Below are 17,534 nucleotides of genomic sequence, written 5' to 3' on the forward strand. Positions count from 1 at the left end.
CTGCTAAAGTATATTTACCTACTATGTTAAAATCTTCTCTTTAATATTACAAGCGAAGGTTGGTTATATGTTAATATCAAAAAAAAAAAAAAAAAAAAAAAAAAAAAAAAAAAAAAAAAAAAAAAAAACATATTAGATATCTCAAATGTCTTTTAAATAAGTATCTAGGTTTAATGAATTTAACATTATTTAGAATCTTTAAATCTGAGACAACTTATTTTCACTCTATCACCCCCAGCCTTTCAAAGAACCAAAATAAGTTATAACATTGCACATATTATAATTTTGATCATAAAAATATAACAAATATTACCTGGCTTAATGTCCTGTATAAGATACCCACAATGTGTCAAAGTTTTTTTTGAGATATGTATAATTTTTGTTTGTTTGTTTATTCTACGATTATTGTACTGATGCTATTTGAGTTGTGTAATTGTTTCGTTTAGTCTTTTAATAATAACTTTAAATATTCTGAGCAGAGGAAATAAATACATAAATGAATAACATGATTTTAGAACTTGATTGATCTGCCGATGCATAGACAATATATACCTGGACAAGAACTAAATAGTTATTTTATTTTGCCTGACTTTTAATGTCCACTTACCTAAACGTGTACAGAACGTCTAGTTCCACGACAGTGATCAATATTTACATTTTTTATTATATTACAAAAAAAGAAAAAACAACATGTAACTCTATCTTTAGAATTCTGTTGATTTCATCACTAAAACCCTACTAGGCTAAACTGAACTAAAATCAAAATGAAGTTTTATAAAAATCTGATTGTTTTTATCAACGGGTTTTTGATACAGTGTTGTTTGTGCAGTCTGTACTCGTCTTCGTTTGAAATTTCAAGGCTTTTAGAAACAGAAAAGAAAATCCTTGACAAGTTGGACGGATTTTTCGTAAGGCAAGAAAAGAATGGATTAACATTCGACAGTAACGTTAAAGAGTAAGTTTTTGATCAGTGTTTTTGCTTTTAATTATATATGTTTTGAATTAACAATTGAATTTTTTTTTCTGTAAAGTTTTGAATTCTTCTTTTAATGGTTTCTTTACTTAGTTTCGTCAGATTTGAATTTCAAACGCCGATTTGTCCACGAGAACACCCAAACACATCTAAACAGAGTCAGTAAGAATGTATGAGTTAGCAGAGTAGACCAATATTAACTATAATTTAGATTCTGAAATATTTAAGTTGGACACAAAAAATTATACAGTCGGCTTTTTTTTCTTCACGTTTTAAATTTTTCAATATTTCAAATATTTTTTTAATATATTTTTTTAATTTATTTGATATATGTCAAATTTCATTTTTGAAATAAGTTTCTGATTATATTGGCAGATTCGTACACAGCGCACAGAGGGAAAACAGCGAGTTCTCAAAAACCGAGAATCCTATTTCCGTGTTTCACTTACTTACTCGTACTGTACATGAGTGGGAGGAGTTAACAAAGAACCTATCGTGTGACGAGGAGCAGGAAAAATGCCCTATACTAACTGGTGCTGATAGTAAGTTTATACTCACCTGAGATTTATACTCATTGATGCCAATAGCAAGAATTTTATACTCACTGATGCCATAAGTAAGAAGTTTTATAATCACTGATGCCAATAGTAGGAAGTTTTATTCTTATTGATGCCAATAGTGAGAAGATTTATACTCATCGATGCCAATAGTCAGAAGTTTTATGCTCACTGATGCCAATAGTAAGAAGTTTTATGCTCACTGATGCCAATGGTAAGAAGTTTTATAGTCACTGATGCCAATAGTGAGAAGTTTTATACTCACTTATATCAGTAGTTAGAAGTGTTATACTCACTGATGCCAAAGTAGGAAGTTTTATACTCACTGGTTTTGATAATAAGCTTTATGCTCACTGGTGCCAATAGTTGAAAGTTTTATAATCACTGGTTTTGATAGTAAGCTTTATACGCACTGGTGCCAATAGTAGGAAGTTTTATACTCACTGGTGTTGATAGTAAGCTTTTTACTCACTGGTGGCAATAGTTGAAAGTTTTATACTCACTGGTGTTGATAATAAGCTTTATACTCACTGGTGCCAATAGTAGGAAGTTTTAAAGTCACTGGTGTTGATAAAAGCTTTATACTCACTGGTTCCAATGGTAGGAAGTTTTATACTCACTGTTTTTTTTTGTTGTTGTTTTTTTGTTAATAACCTTTATACTCACTGGCGCCAATAATAGGAAGTTATATACTCACTGGTGTTGATAGTAAGCTTTTTACTCACTGGTTCCAATAGTAAGAAGATTTATACTCACTGATGCCAATAGTAAAGAGTTTTATGCTCACTGATGCCAATAGTAAGAAGTTTTATAGTCATTGATGCCAATAGTAAGAAGTTTTACACTCATTGATGCCAATAGTAAGAAGTTTTATACTCACTGATGCTAAAATTACGAAATCTTATACTTACTATGGCAAAAAGTCAGAAGATTTATACTCAATGATGCCAATAGTGAGAAGTTTTGTACTCACTTATATCAGTTGTAAGAAGTGTTATACTCACTGATGCCAAAGTAGGAAGTTTTATACTCGCTGGTGCCAATAGTAGGAAGTTTTATACTCACTGGTTTTGATAGTAAGATTTTTACTCACTGGTGCCAAAAGTAGGAAGTTTTATGCTCACTGGTGTTGTTAATAAGCTTTATACTCTCTGGTTTTGATAATAAGCTTTATACTCACTGGTGCCAATAGTAGGAAGTTTTATACTCACTGGTGTTGATAGTAAGCTTTATACTCACATTTTAATTATTGAATTTTATCGATTGTACTCATTTGTGCTCTCTATCTTTGATAACCATTAGTTACATATTGTATAGTTTAATCAAAGGGAAGTAACTCGTAAAGAAATAAAGAAAATAGCAGTAAATAATTATTGCCCTTCGTGACACCTATAAATGATAAATAATCCAATATATTACAAACAAGACAAAATTCATGACACTGATTATTATAGACTTAATAAATAGTGTTGTTTTGTAACTAAGAAAAAGATCATATAAAGCATTCATATTTCTCTTCGAAACGACTCTAACAGATCATATTTTTTCCTCAGCTAAGAGTAAATAAATATTTTAAATATCATCCTCTCTATATAAATAAGTACTATATCCATGCTTTTTGTTTTCTTGTTTGTAGTTATAAATGTAAATAAAAGACGTGAATCCACGATGTGGCCCACCGGAAGTGACGTCAGTGAAGCTGCTAAAGCCATTTTGAACGTTTGGACATTTTATGATCTAGACCTAGAGAAAATTATAAAAGGTAACCTCTTTGAAATATCTGAGCGTCCTCTCTCGGCAGACAACATGTTTCTAATAGCAAATGTCGCAAGGGATTCTGGGATGACATATGAAGCAATCACGTGGTTTGAATATCTGCTGCAACGACTTGAAACTCTCGGATCCTTTACATTCAAAACATCAGCATTATATAGAAGACTGGCAACAGCTTACAAAGAGGTTGTTAAATTTCTTTTTCCGTTTTTTATCAAGTTTTTTTCTTTCGGTGAATAGAAATAAAAATACTTGTACGAGGTTATGTCAGTATGTAGATCTAATGCAATATCACTGCGGTATACCGTACCCCGGATATTGCTCGATATTATGAGGACTTTCATCCCATTTCGCGACTTTGAACGGGGAACGAAGGTAAGTTCAGCGACGATATTTTCCAAACCTATGGTTATTTCATTTATCTCAACGGGTTTTATATATGTAGAGGTATTTTTGTAGCTCTAAAAGACATAAAAGTATTACAGGTATTAAACTACCCCTAAACGATCCGCTGCTCACTAGAAAATACTGACTGTGATACTGTAGAATCGTTAGAAATTAATATATTACCAATATAAAAAAAAATTGAATCGAGCATTTTTTTATTCACATTCCAAGTATACTTTGTCCAAATTTCAGGCAAAAAGTGTGAAAGTACAAAAAGATATAGGCCAAAAAAGATACAAGAAAGTGTACCGAGTATTGATTTTAAGTGTACAGAGTATTGATTTTAAGTGTACAGAGTATTGCAAAATAGCTAAACTTGAGTGTACAGTGTATTGCAAAACAGAATGAGCACATTAGTATGGAAAATCGATATTTTTGTCTAATTTTTACGTCTGTTTATCGATTCGTTTATTGGCACGAGGGCTTATGCCGTCCAAGCATGTCGGTATTGTCTTAACCTTTTACTGCATGAGCATATTGCGAAAAATGGCTGTTTTCATTGAATTTTAAGCCTCCTGTTACAAGTTCAAACTGCTATAAAATTATAAAAAAAATGCTTCAATACTGATCAAACTGAGTACAAATGTTGGCTGGACCATAGCCTGTGCAATAGCATGCTCAATTTTAAATTTCCAGTTACCATGGCAACGGGGGACGTCTCAAAATTGCTAAAATCTCTATTTTGCGTTGTTTTTTCCCATCAAAACCGATTTCAAGGTGCAGCAACTTCTCAATTGATTGAGATAAAGCCTAAGGCATTTCGGCGTTGATTACACGGTACCTTTAAATCGCCATGAGGCCATTTTAGCCCCCCCCCCCCCACAAGTCCCAAATCTTCTCGGCGACTAGAGGGGCTACTGTCCCACTTCAAACCCCCAAACAGAAGGGGACACATCCCCGCCTGCGACACCCCCTTGATGTTCCTTTTTTAACGGGGTGGCGCCGAAAAGTGATCATGCACTCTTTTGAACAACATTTCTCAAACGATAAAACAGAGTTTGGGGCCTAAATAGCGCATGTTTTACACTATTTGAGGCCTCAAAAGGGGTGGGGTATAAAGCCTTCAAAACACGCCTTTATGTGGTAAAAGGTTAATATAAGGAACATAACCTTTTTATTGCATCTGGTTATGGATTTTTGGCATAATAGGAAGTCGGTTGATATTACATATTGGCACACTTGCTCAATACCGTCTAATATTGACAATCTTGAGGCAGCATTAATACATTTTGGATGCATTTTTTACTATGTAAAGTAAGATATGCAATAATTATTAACAAATTCTTGAAAGGTTGATCCTTCGATAGCAACGAGAACTTAGTAAACACAAAAAATTGCTGAATTCGTTCGACTGAGATTTTTCATAAGCAGGAATGAAAGTCTGGATTTTTCGCTGATGTTTCCAGTAAAGTACCCCCGAACTCTGCATATTCTGCACCTATAGTGTAAATAAGTATACACAATAAGAAATATTTAAGATTAAATGTGGTAAATACTCTGAGTTTACTCTATATTGATAACCAATACTCGTTACACTAAAAAGCAATACTCGTGACACCGGCGGGCAACTCCAACGCAATACTCGGTACACTGACACGTGTATTTATGCTCAAAATGCACTGTCATCTGAGGTTCTATTGTTGATTGAACATTTACAACATAAAAAATATCATCATTATCACATTTCACTCGATTCAAATTTTTCTTTTAAGGAAGTATATGCACAAAAACACCTAATTTGACTGATCCGAGCTCATTTATCACGTGAGCAAAGAGACGAATTTTACCTCCTTAAATACATTTCAAAGCTATATCTCAACATTTTTGGGTTATCAGTAACTAGAGAATTATTGAAGTATTTGTTTTTCTATAAAATCTATAACAAACCAATTCAAAATGACTAAATATCGTCATTGAACTAACCTCCTATCTTCGTTCAAAGTCGCGAAATGGGATGAAAGTCCTCATAATATTGAGCAATATCCGGGGTACGGTATACCGCAGTGAATATGGTCAATAATATTAATTTATGTAAAGTTGTTGAAGATGAATTTCATTATTTATTTCAGTATAGAAAACTTAAATCATAATATATATTCAGAATATTTTTAAAGTAACCAAACATATTTAAATTTACTTACCTTTTGTCAACGGATTGATTTTGTCAATTGTTATCTTCCTGCTCTTGTAACTTATGTAATCTTACATTTTTTAGAATGGAATGCTTACTAAAGCCATCGGTTTGCTTCAAGAATATTTAAACATGTGTAAGTTGATTATACCATTCTTTATTGTTATTCAAAAATTTATTTCACATATTGAGATTAGTATTAGCACATACATTTTTCATTAGTAGTTTAATTATTAAATTGTAACTTATTATAGCGGCACTAATGGTTTGAATATATCATCAGTGCAGAAGCAGTCTAGCCAGCAAATACTTTCATCTTGTACAGATTCTAGATGTATAACTATTGGCAGCTCAACTTCAAATTTTCTTTTTGTTTTGTTTTGTTGGGTTTTGTGTCGCAACAACAAAGCAAAGGTCATATGGCAATTTTCCAGCTATACTGCTGGAGGAAGACCTCAGGTGCCCTTCTGTGCATTATTTAAAGCACGAACGGCCACCTGAGCAGAACCACCGACTTTCGAACCGTAAAGTAGCTAGATAGCTTTCTCTTATCATGACATGTCAGAATCTAAAGTCCCTGTTAGGATTTGAACCAGCAGCGGTGAGGGGCAGTGTTAGGGTAAACATCATTTGAACTGCTTGCTAAATTATCACCAATTGGACATTTGATATAGATGAACACAATCTCTTAAACTTAAAAACAATGGAAAAGATTATCTTCCCTTTTCAAGTGTTTATTCAGCTTATTATATTGAAAATTAATAAAAACTTATTGCATTTAGATCCTAACGAAAGTGGTGTTGCGAGAGATTATAGCTATTTCAAGAGTAGCGCCTCAAAAGATGACGTCAAAGAGGTCGTGCGTTTCGCAGCAGACGACAAGTCCAAACTGACGAAGAGTAGACAAGCGTTTGAGGGTCTTTGTAGATCTTCATTACAAGTGTGATTTTGTTAATATTGCTTCAGAATTCTAAATAATAATTCTAACATTGCTCTTAACCATTATGGACTTTTAGATGTTAAGGATTTAATACAAAAGCAAAATTTCATTCAAGTATTGAAAGTATTGTGACATTCAAAAACGCCTTATTGGTGCCAATTGTAACGAAATGAATACTTAAATATGACCCTTTAGCAGATTTAGACATTTACTGTTTATCTATATAAATATTTTCTTGATATATTAAGATCTAGTCAACATAAATGAAAATAATAACATAGCAAAGCAAACCCCTAAAAAAACAAACAACAAAACAAAACAACAAAAACAAACAAGAGGAAAAAAACCCGAAAGAAAATAAACACCACCAATAAATACCACCAACAACAAAACAACAATAACAACAATAATATCAACAAAACAACAACAACAACACCAATCTCTCTATTCTACATATAATCATAAAGATATTTCTTTCAGACTAGGAACTATTTAGGAACATTACAATGTTATATGCTGCCATTATATAACTGCTATGGACTGGCAAAAGTGGAGATGATTTCAAAATGTCCAAATATCCAGATTTTGTATGACGTCATGACATCTAATGAGTCGGATGAAATTATTTCTTACGGAGAAAAAGCGGTAATTTTCTGTTTTGAAAGAAAAGATTCGTTCATTTTATGTGACCATTTAATGTCACATAACTGTAACCCAAAGCCAATGTGTGTTAAAGAATTAAACGCAAGATATGACCATTCTAAAGTATTGAAGTTAAAACGTACAAACGTATATAATAAATACCATAAGCAATGAATTCAAATTTTGACTGTCCGAGTAATGGTGTTATAATGCTTATGGTTACTGATTACTTTTAATTGCGGAAAAAGACATCACTTGTCTTTTCGCAGACCAGTTTAGTTTAAACATATACGTTATTATCACGGGTGTTGAAAGGTAACGTAACAACTCTTTTCTTATTGATAGAAATAGAATATATAAGCTCATTAATCAAACTTAATGCAAACTTTAAACAGTCATTGCATCGATAGAATTCTTTTACTGCATTTTTCGTTACAGTTTGGCAGTTTTCATGAATTGTTCCCGTTCAGAACCAAGTCTTTAGTATCAGATCATGGAGCCAGGAGGTAATTCTTACAGAGTTCATATATTACATAGATTTAAACCATATTGTTGTTAAAAATGTATAGGAAAATACCAGGTATAGAATACATAGTATACAGACAATGGTAGTATATAAGTTGTTTTAAAGATATATCGTCCGTTCATGTGTTTTGACGCTCATCTATTTTGACGCCATTTTTGTTTTGACCTAACAAATGACGAAAACGACCTCGCATGACGTCATAATTTGCTGACTGCACTGCAAGCATGTACTTACAACGTATAACTAAAACATGTGGAAAGACAGAGACATTTCACTGAAAATACTTCACCTTTATCAAATTTACTGTATTTTTTTCATCTTTTTACTAATGCAAATTCAATCGATGTTTATGCAAGCCATAATTTTGCAAATAAAGCCTTTGAAAAATCTTGACCTGCCCTTTTCTGTTTCTATCTTCCATTTTAAATGTCTTATGAGTGTCATGTGACCAAAACTTTGCAAAGTGTCCTTAATATTCACTGTAGCATAAGGTGTACAGCTTATATTGTTTGAAAACGTTAATTGGTTTTTAATTGATACTGAGTAAAATTCATAATGGGTTAACTATTGTATATAAAGTTTAAAAAAGAAAGAAAAAAATCATTTTTTCAAATCAACATATACATATCTTTACAACATCTTTCATTTTAGATATATTTTTCAGCCCTGTAAGCCAAATACAGATGCTATTCATCAAGATTAATGGTAAATACATTCAAAGTGAAAGAGACAGGTGCACCTATTAAGACCACTGCTAGGGTGTATGGCATTCCTAAATAATGGACAGTTTTATATGAAATAAAACATAATTTTAAGTTTTCACGATGTTGTTTCATTGCAGGTTTGCTCATTAAAAATATTCTTTTGCTGTTCATATTACATAACAGTGAAATATCCTTTTAAAATAACCACCCAATGAAAAGGCGTCATTTCATATGACTGTAAACAGCAATGGATGCCTCCACGGTCTGTTTACTCAAGTACAAAACTTAACTGATTTTGATTTTTTAACAAACATAAAAATGGTTTGCAGTGATAAACAACATGCCATAGTAACTTTATATTGTATATTATTTAATGATCAAGTTCAATATAAAAAATTGCACTAGTTAAACAACTTAAGGGCGTCAAAACTAATGACTCTAGGATACTATGCTCAAATTTGATATCAGAAAATATTGATAATTGCTACACAGTCTTATTGTTAATATGAAATAAACATGTTTTGACTTCACACAAAGTTTATATGTCATGTTTAAAACTCTACACACATGTGGTCACAATATGAATATATAGTGTCGTTAAAAAAACTGGCAGTTTTTTTAAAACCCCTGTCACACTAAGACGGCGTTCTCACGGCGTCCAAAGAAAATTCAGAACGCCGAGGTGAGCGCAGTAAGATCGCAAACATCGCCACAGCATCGTAGTGGCATCGCATAGAACGCCGACCAACGGCGCGCATTTTGAACATGCTCAAAACAAACGCCGTCGCTCGGCGTTCTAAAATGAGCGAAGTAGCATCGCAGTAAGGACGCCGTAGCAACTCAGTAGCATCTCCTACAACGCAACAGGAGCGCTGCGAAAGCGCAAAAGGAACGCAGAATGAACGCCGTGGTTATCCACGGCGCTTGTACGGAGACTGTGCGACGTCTTTACCGCGCTTAAACTGCGTGTGTACGGCGCTTTCACGGATGTTTACGATTTCAACGCAGTGTGAGCCCCGCGAGAGCGTCGTATGAGCGCCGTAAATGCGCAGTAAAAGCGCAAAGAACGTCATAGAAGCGCAGTCCGAACGTAGACAATCGCCAACTAAAACGCCATCGAAGCTCCGTAGCATCGCCATGATCGCCGTGAGCACGCCGTGAAGACGCCGTGCAGTCTTCATGACATCAACAATATTACATTTTTTATTGCGACCTCGCGGCGCTTTGTTAAATTTAACAACGCCGTGCGAACGCAGTGAAATCGCATTCTAGTGTGACAGGGCCTTAAGAAAAGACCAACTTTACTTGTCCTGTATTAGAGAACGTGACTTCCAGTATAGTTTATTATTCAGTTTTTATTTAAATTACACATTTTCAGTAAGAATTTCATAGGTTTTGATTAAAATATTTTACTCAAAGATGAGCATAGTATATCTTTAATGTGCAATTTTATTATATACTTATAAATGAAATATTAATTAGATAAAATGCATATTTTCATGTTCTGTATTTTCAATGTAAAAATACTTTTCACATTTTCTTCATTTTCACTTGTATTTTGCCGGAATTCTTTCTTCTTAACTCAGACAACACACAAAATTAAAGGGGAAGTCTTTCGAAATGTCAGATCAAAGAAATATATATTATAAATGAAAACTCGAGATTATCGAGGTGCGGGTTTTATTTGCATCACGTGTTATGAAAATTATCATATTTCACTAATGGCTATCGCCACTCTTGAACTATTTATTTGCATACTACTTTATGAAAATAAGTCCCTTATTTCTAGGGAAAAACAACCTTAAATAGGATCTCTATATTTAACTGAAATACAATTAATATCTGGAAAATTAAGCTCCCCCGAGAGAAATGACAACACAATTCTTAGCGAAAATTCAGACTGGTGCGAACATTTATAGGATGATATAAAATATATTCATATAAATTTGATTCAGCGGACCAATGTGTGAATGGAACCAAAACTTTCCGTTGATAGTAAATCTAACTCGGAGACTGGAACAAATGACAAGATATCATATGTATCCCGTGAGTGACGTCTCCAGCAGCGAATGTTATACGGTAAGTTATACTTTAATAACAAATACATGTTGATGGTACATGATTCTACATATTAATATACCTCTTGTTCTTTCTTTACGCCCGAAAGAATTTTGGCGAACTGGTTGTCAGTCCGTCCGTCCGTCTGTCCGCTCTCACGGACAGAAATAATGTAACTAGAGGGACAATAGATAACTGTTCTTTCTCTTTGATGTCATTCATACTTTTTATAAAGACAGAGTTGGACTTCCTAAGATAAAAATTACACCCCGCCCATGTTTACACTTAGATGGGGCATAATTTATGTCACTGCTAACAGTGTTCAGAATGTTCAATTTACACGGACGGTCTGGTTCATTAAGGCTGAAAGAACTGATTCAAAATAATACTACATGTGCCTGTAAAATTAATTACAAAACAATACACATTAATTCCACATGCCAGATGCATAGTGTACTGATATTTACATTTTATCTCAAGAAGGTATCTCTGTAAAACAAGTTTTGACATTTTGTTTGCCTGCAGTAAGTGTAAACAAATGTATTCCTGTTATTTTAACCTGTTCCTAATGCATTTCTTTTTTTTCTCAAAGGCAAATTATGCCTCAAAAATGAAAAAAAAATGTTTTCTTACTTTAGATAGGGTATCATGAGTTTTATATCGTTTAAATAATGGTTTTAGAGCATGTTTGATCTTCAGCACGTGAAATGGTAGCGCTAAGTGTGAAATTATTTGTCATAAAAGTACCAGAATGTTAACAAAGTAGTATTTTGACTGCCATACAAAATTACTAAACTAATTGCCAAAACGTAACAAGAGCAAAAGTTGGCTCAGATAAGCGGCCAATTTGTAACTTTTTGGAAACTATATCAGGACATTAAAATAAAAAGCTTTTGAGAAATGAAAATGAAATCATTTATGAGGCCTAATGGGCCTTTAATGCACTGCACCTTGTCTACCACACTCCTTGCAGCGGTTACTTCCATTGATCAGTACAGTATGCCGAAAAATAAATGGGAGACCACTGCATGAAGATTAAATGTCTACATCTATTTCATGTTTGAACTTTTTTTGTACTTAAAAAAAATACAATCGCCCAGAAAACTGATGAAAAATATTGAATGGGCAGGACTACTAGTATTTTATTGTGTTTTTTTAATTGTTTTATACTGTGTTGAATACCTATAAAGTCCTGAATGTATACATGAAAAGTAAACACACCTGATGTTATGTGGACTTGTAATTTCAACAATGTCTTATGTCTACAATAAATCCTGCAAATAAATGCTTTTATTGCGGTAAGTGAGCCAGATTCAAACGGTTTATTCTCATTTTGTTGGTGATTTATTTTCAACATAGATCAGTAATTTCTTCGTTGTTTATAATACGTTACATATGTATTGGCTATAATATGGTAAGATGGGTGCATTAACTGGCAAAGAACTTTAAATTGCTGGCAAAACTGCATGTGAAGGTACTAAAGTTTGATAAATCGTGTACCTTTATTATGTATGATACATAAAAGTATCAATTTAATAATAATAATAATAATGATAATAATAATCATGATAATAATAATAATAATAATAATAATAATAATAACAACAACAACCCCCCCCCAGAAAACCCAACACAAGTTTATGTATATCTATGCACATATGTACATGTTGTGGTACGTATATAAAGTCTAACAAATGTTCTATTATATTGTCAGATGACAAACGAGGGTCCTGGTGTTATTCATAGACAACTGTTAGATGCCTGGGTAAGAAATAAATACATTCTTTTATTTCATTTGTATTCTGAATTTGTGTTCTGAATAATAAAAAGGTCAGAAAAATTTAGTTCAGCATAGAGCTCTATGACAACAGCTATTATATTTTGATAATTAAAAAAGCTCATCAAAAATGACAAAACATATTATCTGGAAGTAAAATTATCGAGCGAATTTAATCGTCGTTTATTTTTAATTTATGCGTGTTCAACAAATGTTCTTTTTCTATCATAAAGATGACAGTTTCATAAAATTATTTCAGCCTAAGAACCACAACCCATACCCATTTGCTGGCAACAGACTGGCAACTATAATGTTACAGGTAATATACAGAATATAACACCATTTTATTTGACTTAAGCATCACAATGCTATCGTCGTTAAACAAACAAAAACAAATGTTCATATACTAAGTATGACATAAGAAGAAAATACATATATAAAATGAACTAATATTTACTCTATTAGCTGTGAAAGATTATAGTCTTAGTCCGCATATATTATTAGTTATAAAGATTGTTGACAGGTTATATGGCCCTATATTGGAAATATAACCCGAGCCGCTAGGCGATGGTTATATTGCAAACAACCGTTTATATACGGCCATATAACATGTCAGGAATATTTATAACGAATTTATAATACTGCAAACTTCATTTTTAGAGAAAAAAGTAAGATTTCTTTATAAACTGACAGCAGCCGTGTATATAAAACTATATAAACGTCACGATTATCCAATGAAAATTGACGTTACAAACATGCAGTATTATAAAACCAATAATCCAATAGTAACGCCGAATCTGTGCAAAGCTACGATCGAAGTAATATTAAGGGTTTTCTCGTAAAAATTGTCTCAAACACATTTCATTTGATTTTCATTGATTTGCGTTATTGTATTTAAAAGTATTGAGAAAGCAAAAAAAAACCACTTTCATTACTCAAGTCAGTTCATCATTCTGAAAAACAAATACATGTACTATACTGGAAATAATTTAAGAGTGTGTGAAATATAATGTCTACTCTTAACAACCATATGCTCGAATTCATTCTTTTCAATTTGATTTAGTCTAATATACATTAGTTCAATTGTTTACCAATAGTGCTCGTTTTGGTCATAGAATTGAAAAATTCTGCGTTACTATTGTAATATTCCTGAGTAATTTTCGCAATCCTGCGTAATTGTATATACATGTATACGGGAATATGTTATATGATCATGATTTCAATTTCTTGTCCGAATAAAAGACACGTGTTTGTATGAAAAGTTTGCTTTCCATTTGTTAAGAAAAATCTTGCTAGTCTTAATTGTTATATAAATTGCACATAAATCCCCAGTTCAAAAACGTATATCTTTCTCTCAACATTTATTGGCTGATTCATGCACCTGTAGCTTGCAAAAACTTGGCAACCTACAATGTACCCTAAGCGGTTCTTTATATTCTTCGACTTGAAAAAGACATTTATTACTTTAAACGATTATTGGATGTAATAAATAAATTAACAACATATACTACAATTACAGTCAATTATCCTCCATGTAGATGAAACATAACCACCGAACTGATATATCTTACCTGTTGTACAAATTACAACATGTTTCTTGTCTAAAATATTGCATAATCTTTGCGCATAATTAAGAGCACATTTCAGTGGGCTTATTTTCAAATCCTGTTTAAAGTGCGAATAGTGATCTTTAAGAGAGATAACAAGTTTATAGAACAAAATGTTTAATATTATCCAGATATGTTCAATTTACAATCTATCTTACATACACATACCATGGTGGTTGATCACGTAATAATTTGTTTATCATCGCTTTTGGCCTCGCCAATGACCAAGAAGATATTTTCATATTTTGTTTTCGATATATCTTTCAATATAAAAGAAATAAACATAAACCATGTTCTAGGCAAATAATTTCCTTTTCCAATGGTATATATTTTTACATAATGTAGTTCTTGTACTTTCCCAATTATGCTTTCAAAAGTTGTAACACAATGTTATGCATATATTCATCAAAATATTGCCACATAAAAATAATTCTGCAAGCGAAAGCGGGCTTAATTCAAAGAATTACAATTAAAAGTTATATACCTTTGGAATCGGCAAATATTTACCTGGAACATAGTTTATGTTTATCATTAAAATATTGAAATATACTACGAAAAATACCTTTTAAGTCATAGGCGCAGCCATGAGCGGTGACCCAATGTTACTGTGAACAAATGTCAGTGATCAGCCAAAATGAATAAACACCATTTTCAATCTTACTATTTAATGGGCTTATTTAGGGTATATATCGTTTACAAAAAAATGTTTCAGTCCTTCTATAATCATTTTGACATATATAAAAACAATTCAACCTTCTTAGAAATCTACTCGTTCAATAATCTGTCCCTCTTAACCTTACATTTTATTACAATAATCTGTCCCTCTTAACCTTACATTTTATTATAACACATACATCAAGAATACAGTAATGTTCCTGTTAAGATTAATTAGCATGTACTTCTAAAAAGCACTTTAAATTACCACAAAAATGGAAAAGATCACACCTGAGTCTACCTAATAGTGGAGGATTGGTGTTGAGAAAGTGCCAGCAACTTAAATGGCAGTTAGAAGATTAATAATGACATAAATTAATTGTAAATTTCTAAAATTGTAGTTAAATGTTCCCACTAATATATGTCTGGCATTATTTGCATGGATAGAACACACATGTTTACTACAAATGTTGTTTATTATTCCATCTTTTATAAGTTGTCAGATGTACAGTATGGTGGAGCAGTCGTATTTCCGAAGCTTAATCTTACAGTTCCTGTTCAGAAGGTAAATTCAAATTTTTGTTCAGAGGGTAAATTAAAATTTCTGTTCAGAGGGTTAAAATGTTTCTGTTCAGAGGGTTAAATTAAAGTTCCTGTTCACAAGATAAAATCACATGATAAAATCTAAGTTCCTTTTCAAATGGTAAAATTGAATTTCCTGTTCACATCACACATCTTTCAACATCATTCTGTGATATACAAACTTCATAACAATTTGCACGATTGCACAATTACCATTGATTACATGAGTATTACTATTACAGCATCAATAGTAAGTCATTTATACTGGGAAAATTTTCATGCATCTAAAGATACATAATTATTGTCAATAAAGAGAAAATAACTCCGGATCACGACAGTAAAGCCACAATATACATGTATTTACCAAAGCACAGTTCTGCCACCGCATCGTTTTAGGGCAGGCCGTCAAGCAGTATACCCTACTAGTTGCCTATTCGGTAGGTGTCAGAGCAGGGATACAGTGTATTTGACGAGAAAAATACTGGAATTAATACATTATATATTACCTTAGCACAGCTTCACTTAAGTGCAGATAAGGTTATGTCTATAAACAAGAGCACAAAGATGTAGTTATACAAGATATCTCTTGATGCTTGATTGTTTTGTTTTAATATTCCTATTTAGACTGATATCTTACTATTGCTATTGCCTGTTTGGCACTTTAAAAAAACCTTATAATGCAATAATTGCTGAGAATATTCACCTTCATAAGTAGCTAATTTATTATATCATTATAAATGAATTATTGAGAAATATTGATGATATAAAATGCGTATTTTTATTTTCCGTATTTTCAATGTAAAAATTTATTTTCACTGCAGTGAAATATATTATCCGTTTTTTTTTCGCTGGTTTCTTGCCGTACTACTTTCATCTAAATTCAATTTGTACACAAAATTTAACTAAAAGTCTTACAATTATATTGTCAAAAAAAGAGAAAAATGTATACCTATTTTAGCCAGAAAAAATTCTATAAATACAGGATTTATTTTCATTGAGTGGTATGAAAACAAATATTTCTCCTTTATCTTTTTATAGGGATCTGCTGTTATCTGGAGAAACTTGAAGTCAGATGGAACGCCCAGTGCACGTGCAATACATTCTAGTTGTCCGGTCATAACTGGATCACGATGGAGTAAGTTTAACGATAAGATTTTCAAAAATGTTTAAAGTATTAGATGAGTCCAATTGCTTGCAATAAAAGGATTTTCTTGTTATTCTAAATTACTCTTTTAAATAATGATGTCAAATTCTAATGTTATGTCAATATTTTTTTCTTATATTTCAGCAATATACAAGCATGTACTCTACAATAATCAACTGTTTAGGGAACCTTGTGAAGCACGGTGAATTTATACTATACTGATGGACTTAACAATCTGTGTGAATGAGTGATGAAAGGAAAGAACAATTTTGTTTTCACGTAGCTTTTTTTTCGGTCATTTATGAAATAACTCTAACGTGATTGTATCAACGTTATTTATTATCATTTTTTATATTTGATTATCCACGTAATTACTTTGAATGTGCTTGCGTTGAATTGATTTCGATTTGTCCATAGCATGGTAATGTTTTGAAATATTGAAATATCTCGAACAAAATGTCTCAGCGTGTATAAAGCAATTCATTATAAGTACCGGAAAATATTGAAGCTCACCTGCATCGACTTTTCTCTTGACCGGTTGTCTCAAATTCAGTTAATTCCGAAGAATTAGGATTGATTAAGGTAAGAACATACATGCAACACATCATGTACCGCCCCTTATGGACCACAATAGGTTATAGCTTTGCACGAAATTGTTGGTATTTTGACGGCGTCATGTGGCCATTATTATGCTATATCTCATAAATATTTTAACAGAAAAATAACTACGTGTTTCCGTAAATATATGGTAGATTCTCGAAGAAGTTGTAACATGGAATGTTTCTGTTACATGTTATAAACGCACATGAACATAGTTTGTAAACAGAATAAAATGTTTCGGAACAAAAATATTATGCTTTTGTTATATACTTATAAATGAAATATTGAGAAATATTAATGAAATAAAATGCGTGTTTTCTTTTTTCGTATTTTCACTGTAAAAAAAAATATTTTTCACTGCAGTGAAACATATTTACCGTATTTTCACTGGTGTCTTGCCAGACAACTTTCATCTAAAT

The 17,534-nt window shown here is 32.2% G+C and overlaps 1 protein-coding gene across 1 annotated transcript; it reads left to right on the forward strand.

The window, feature by feature from the left end:
• The first annotated feature begins 730 nt into the window (after positions 1-730).
• Positions 731-17,240, forward strand: LOC132717528 (prolyl 4-hydroxylase subunit alpha-1-like). The gene is made up of 13 exons (XM_060701014.1): positions 731-955; positions 1,349-1,515; positions 3,167-3,489; positions 5,966-6,017; positions 6,664-6,821; positions 7,302-7,466; positions 7,902-7,969; positions 10,649-10,772; positions 12,466-12,516; positions 12,788-12,847; positions 15,286-15,354; positions 16,410-16,506; positions 16,660-17,240. Exons 1-13 carry the CDS (start codon positions 765-767, stop codon positions 16,719-16,721), a joined length of 1,587 nt encoding a protein of 528 aa, XP_060556997.1. The 5' UTR covers positions 731-764; the 3' UTR covers positions 16,722-17,240.
• Positions 17,241-17,534: the final 294 nt, after the last annotated feature.

The sequence above is a fragment of the Ruditapes philippinarum genome, unplaced genomic scaffold (assembly GCF_026571515.1).
Source record: "Ruditapes philippinarum isolate M1 unplaced genomic scaffold, ASM2657151v2 ctg2076_1_1_1_1, whole genome shotgun sequence".
Classification (NCBI taxonomy): Eukaryota; Metazoa; Mollusca; class Bivalvia; order Venerida; family Veneridae; genus Ruditapes; species Ruditapes philippinarum.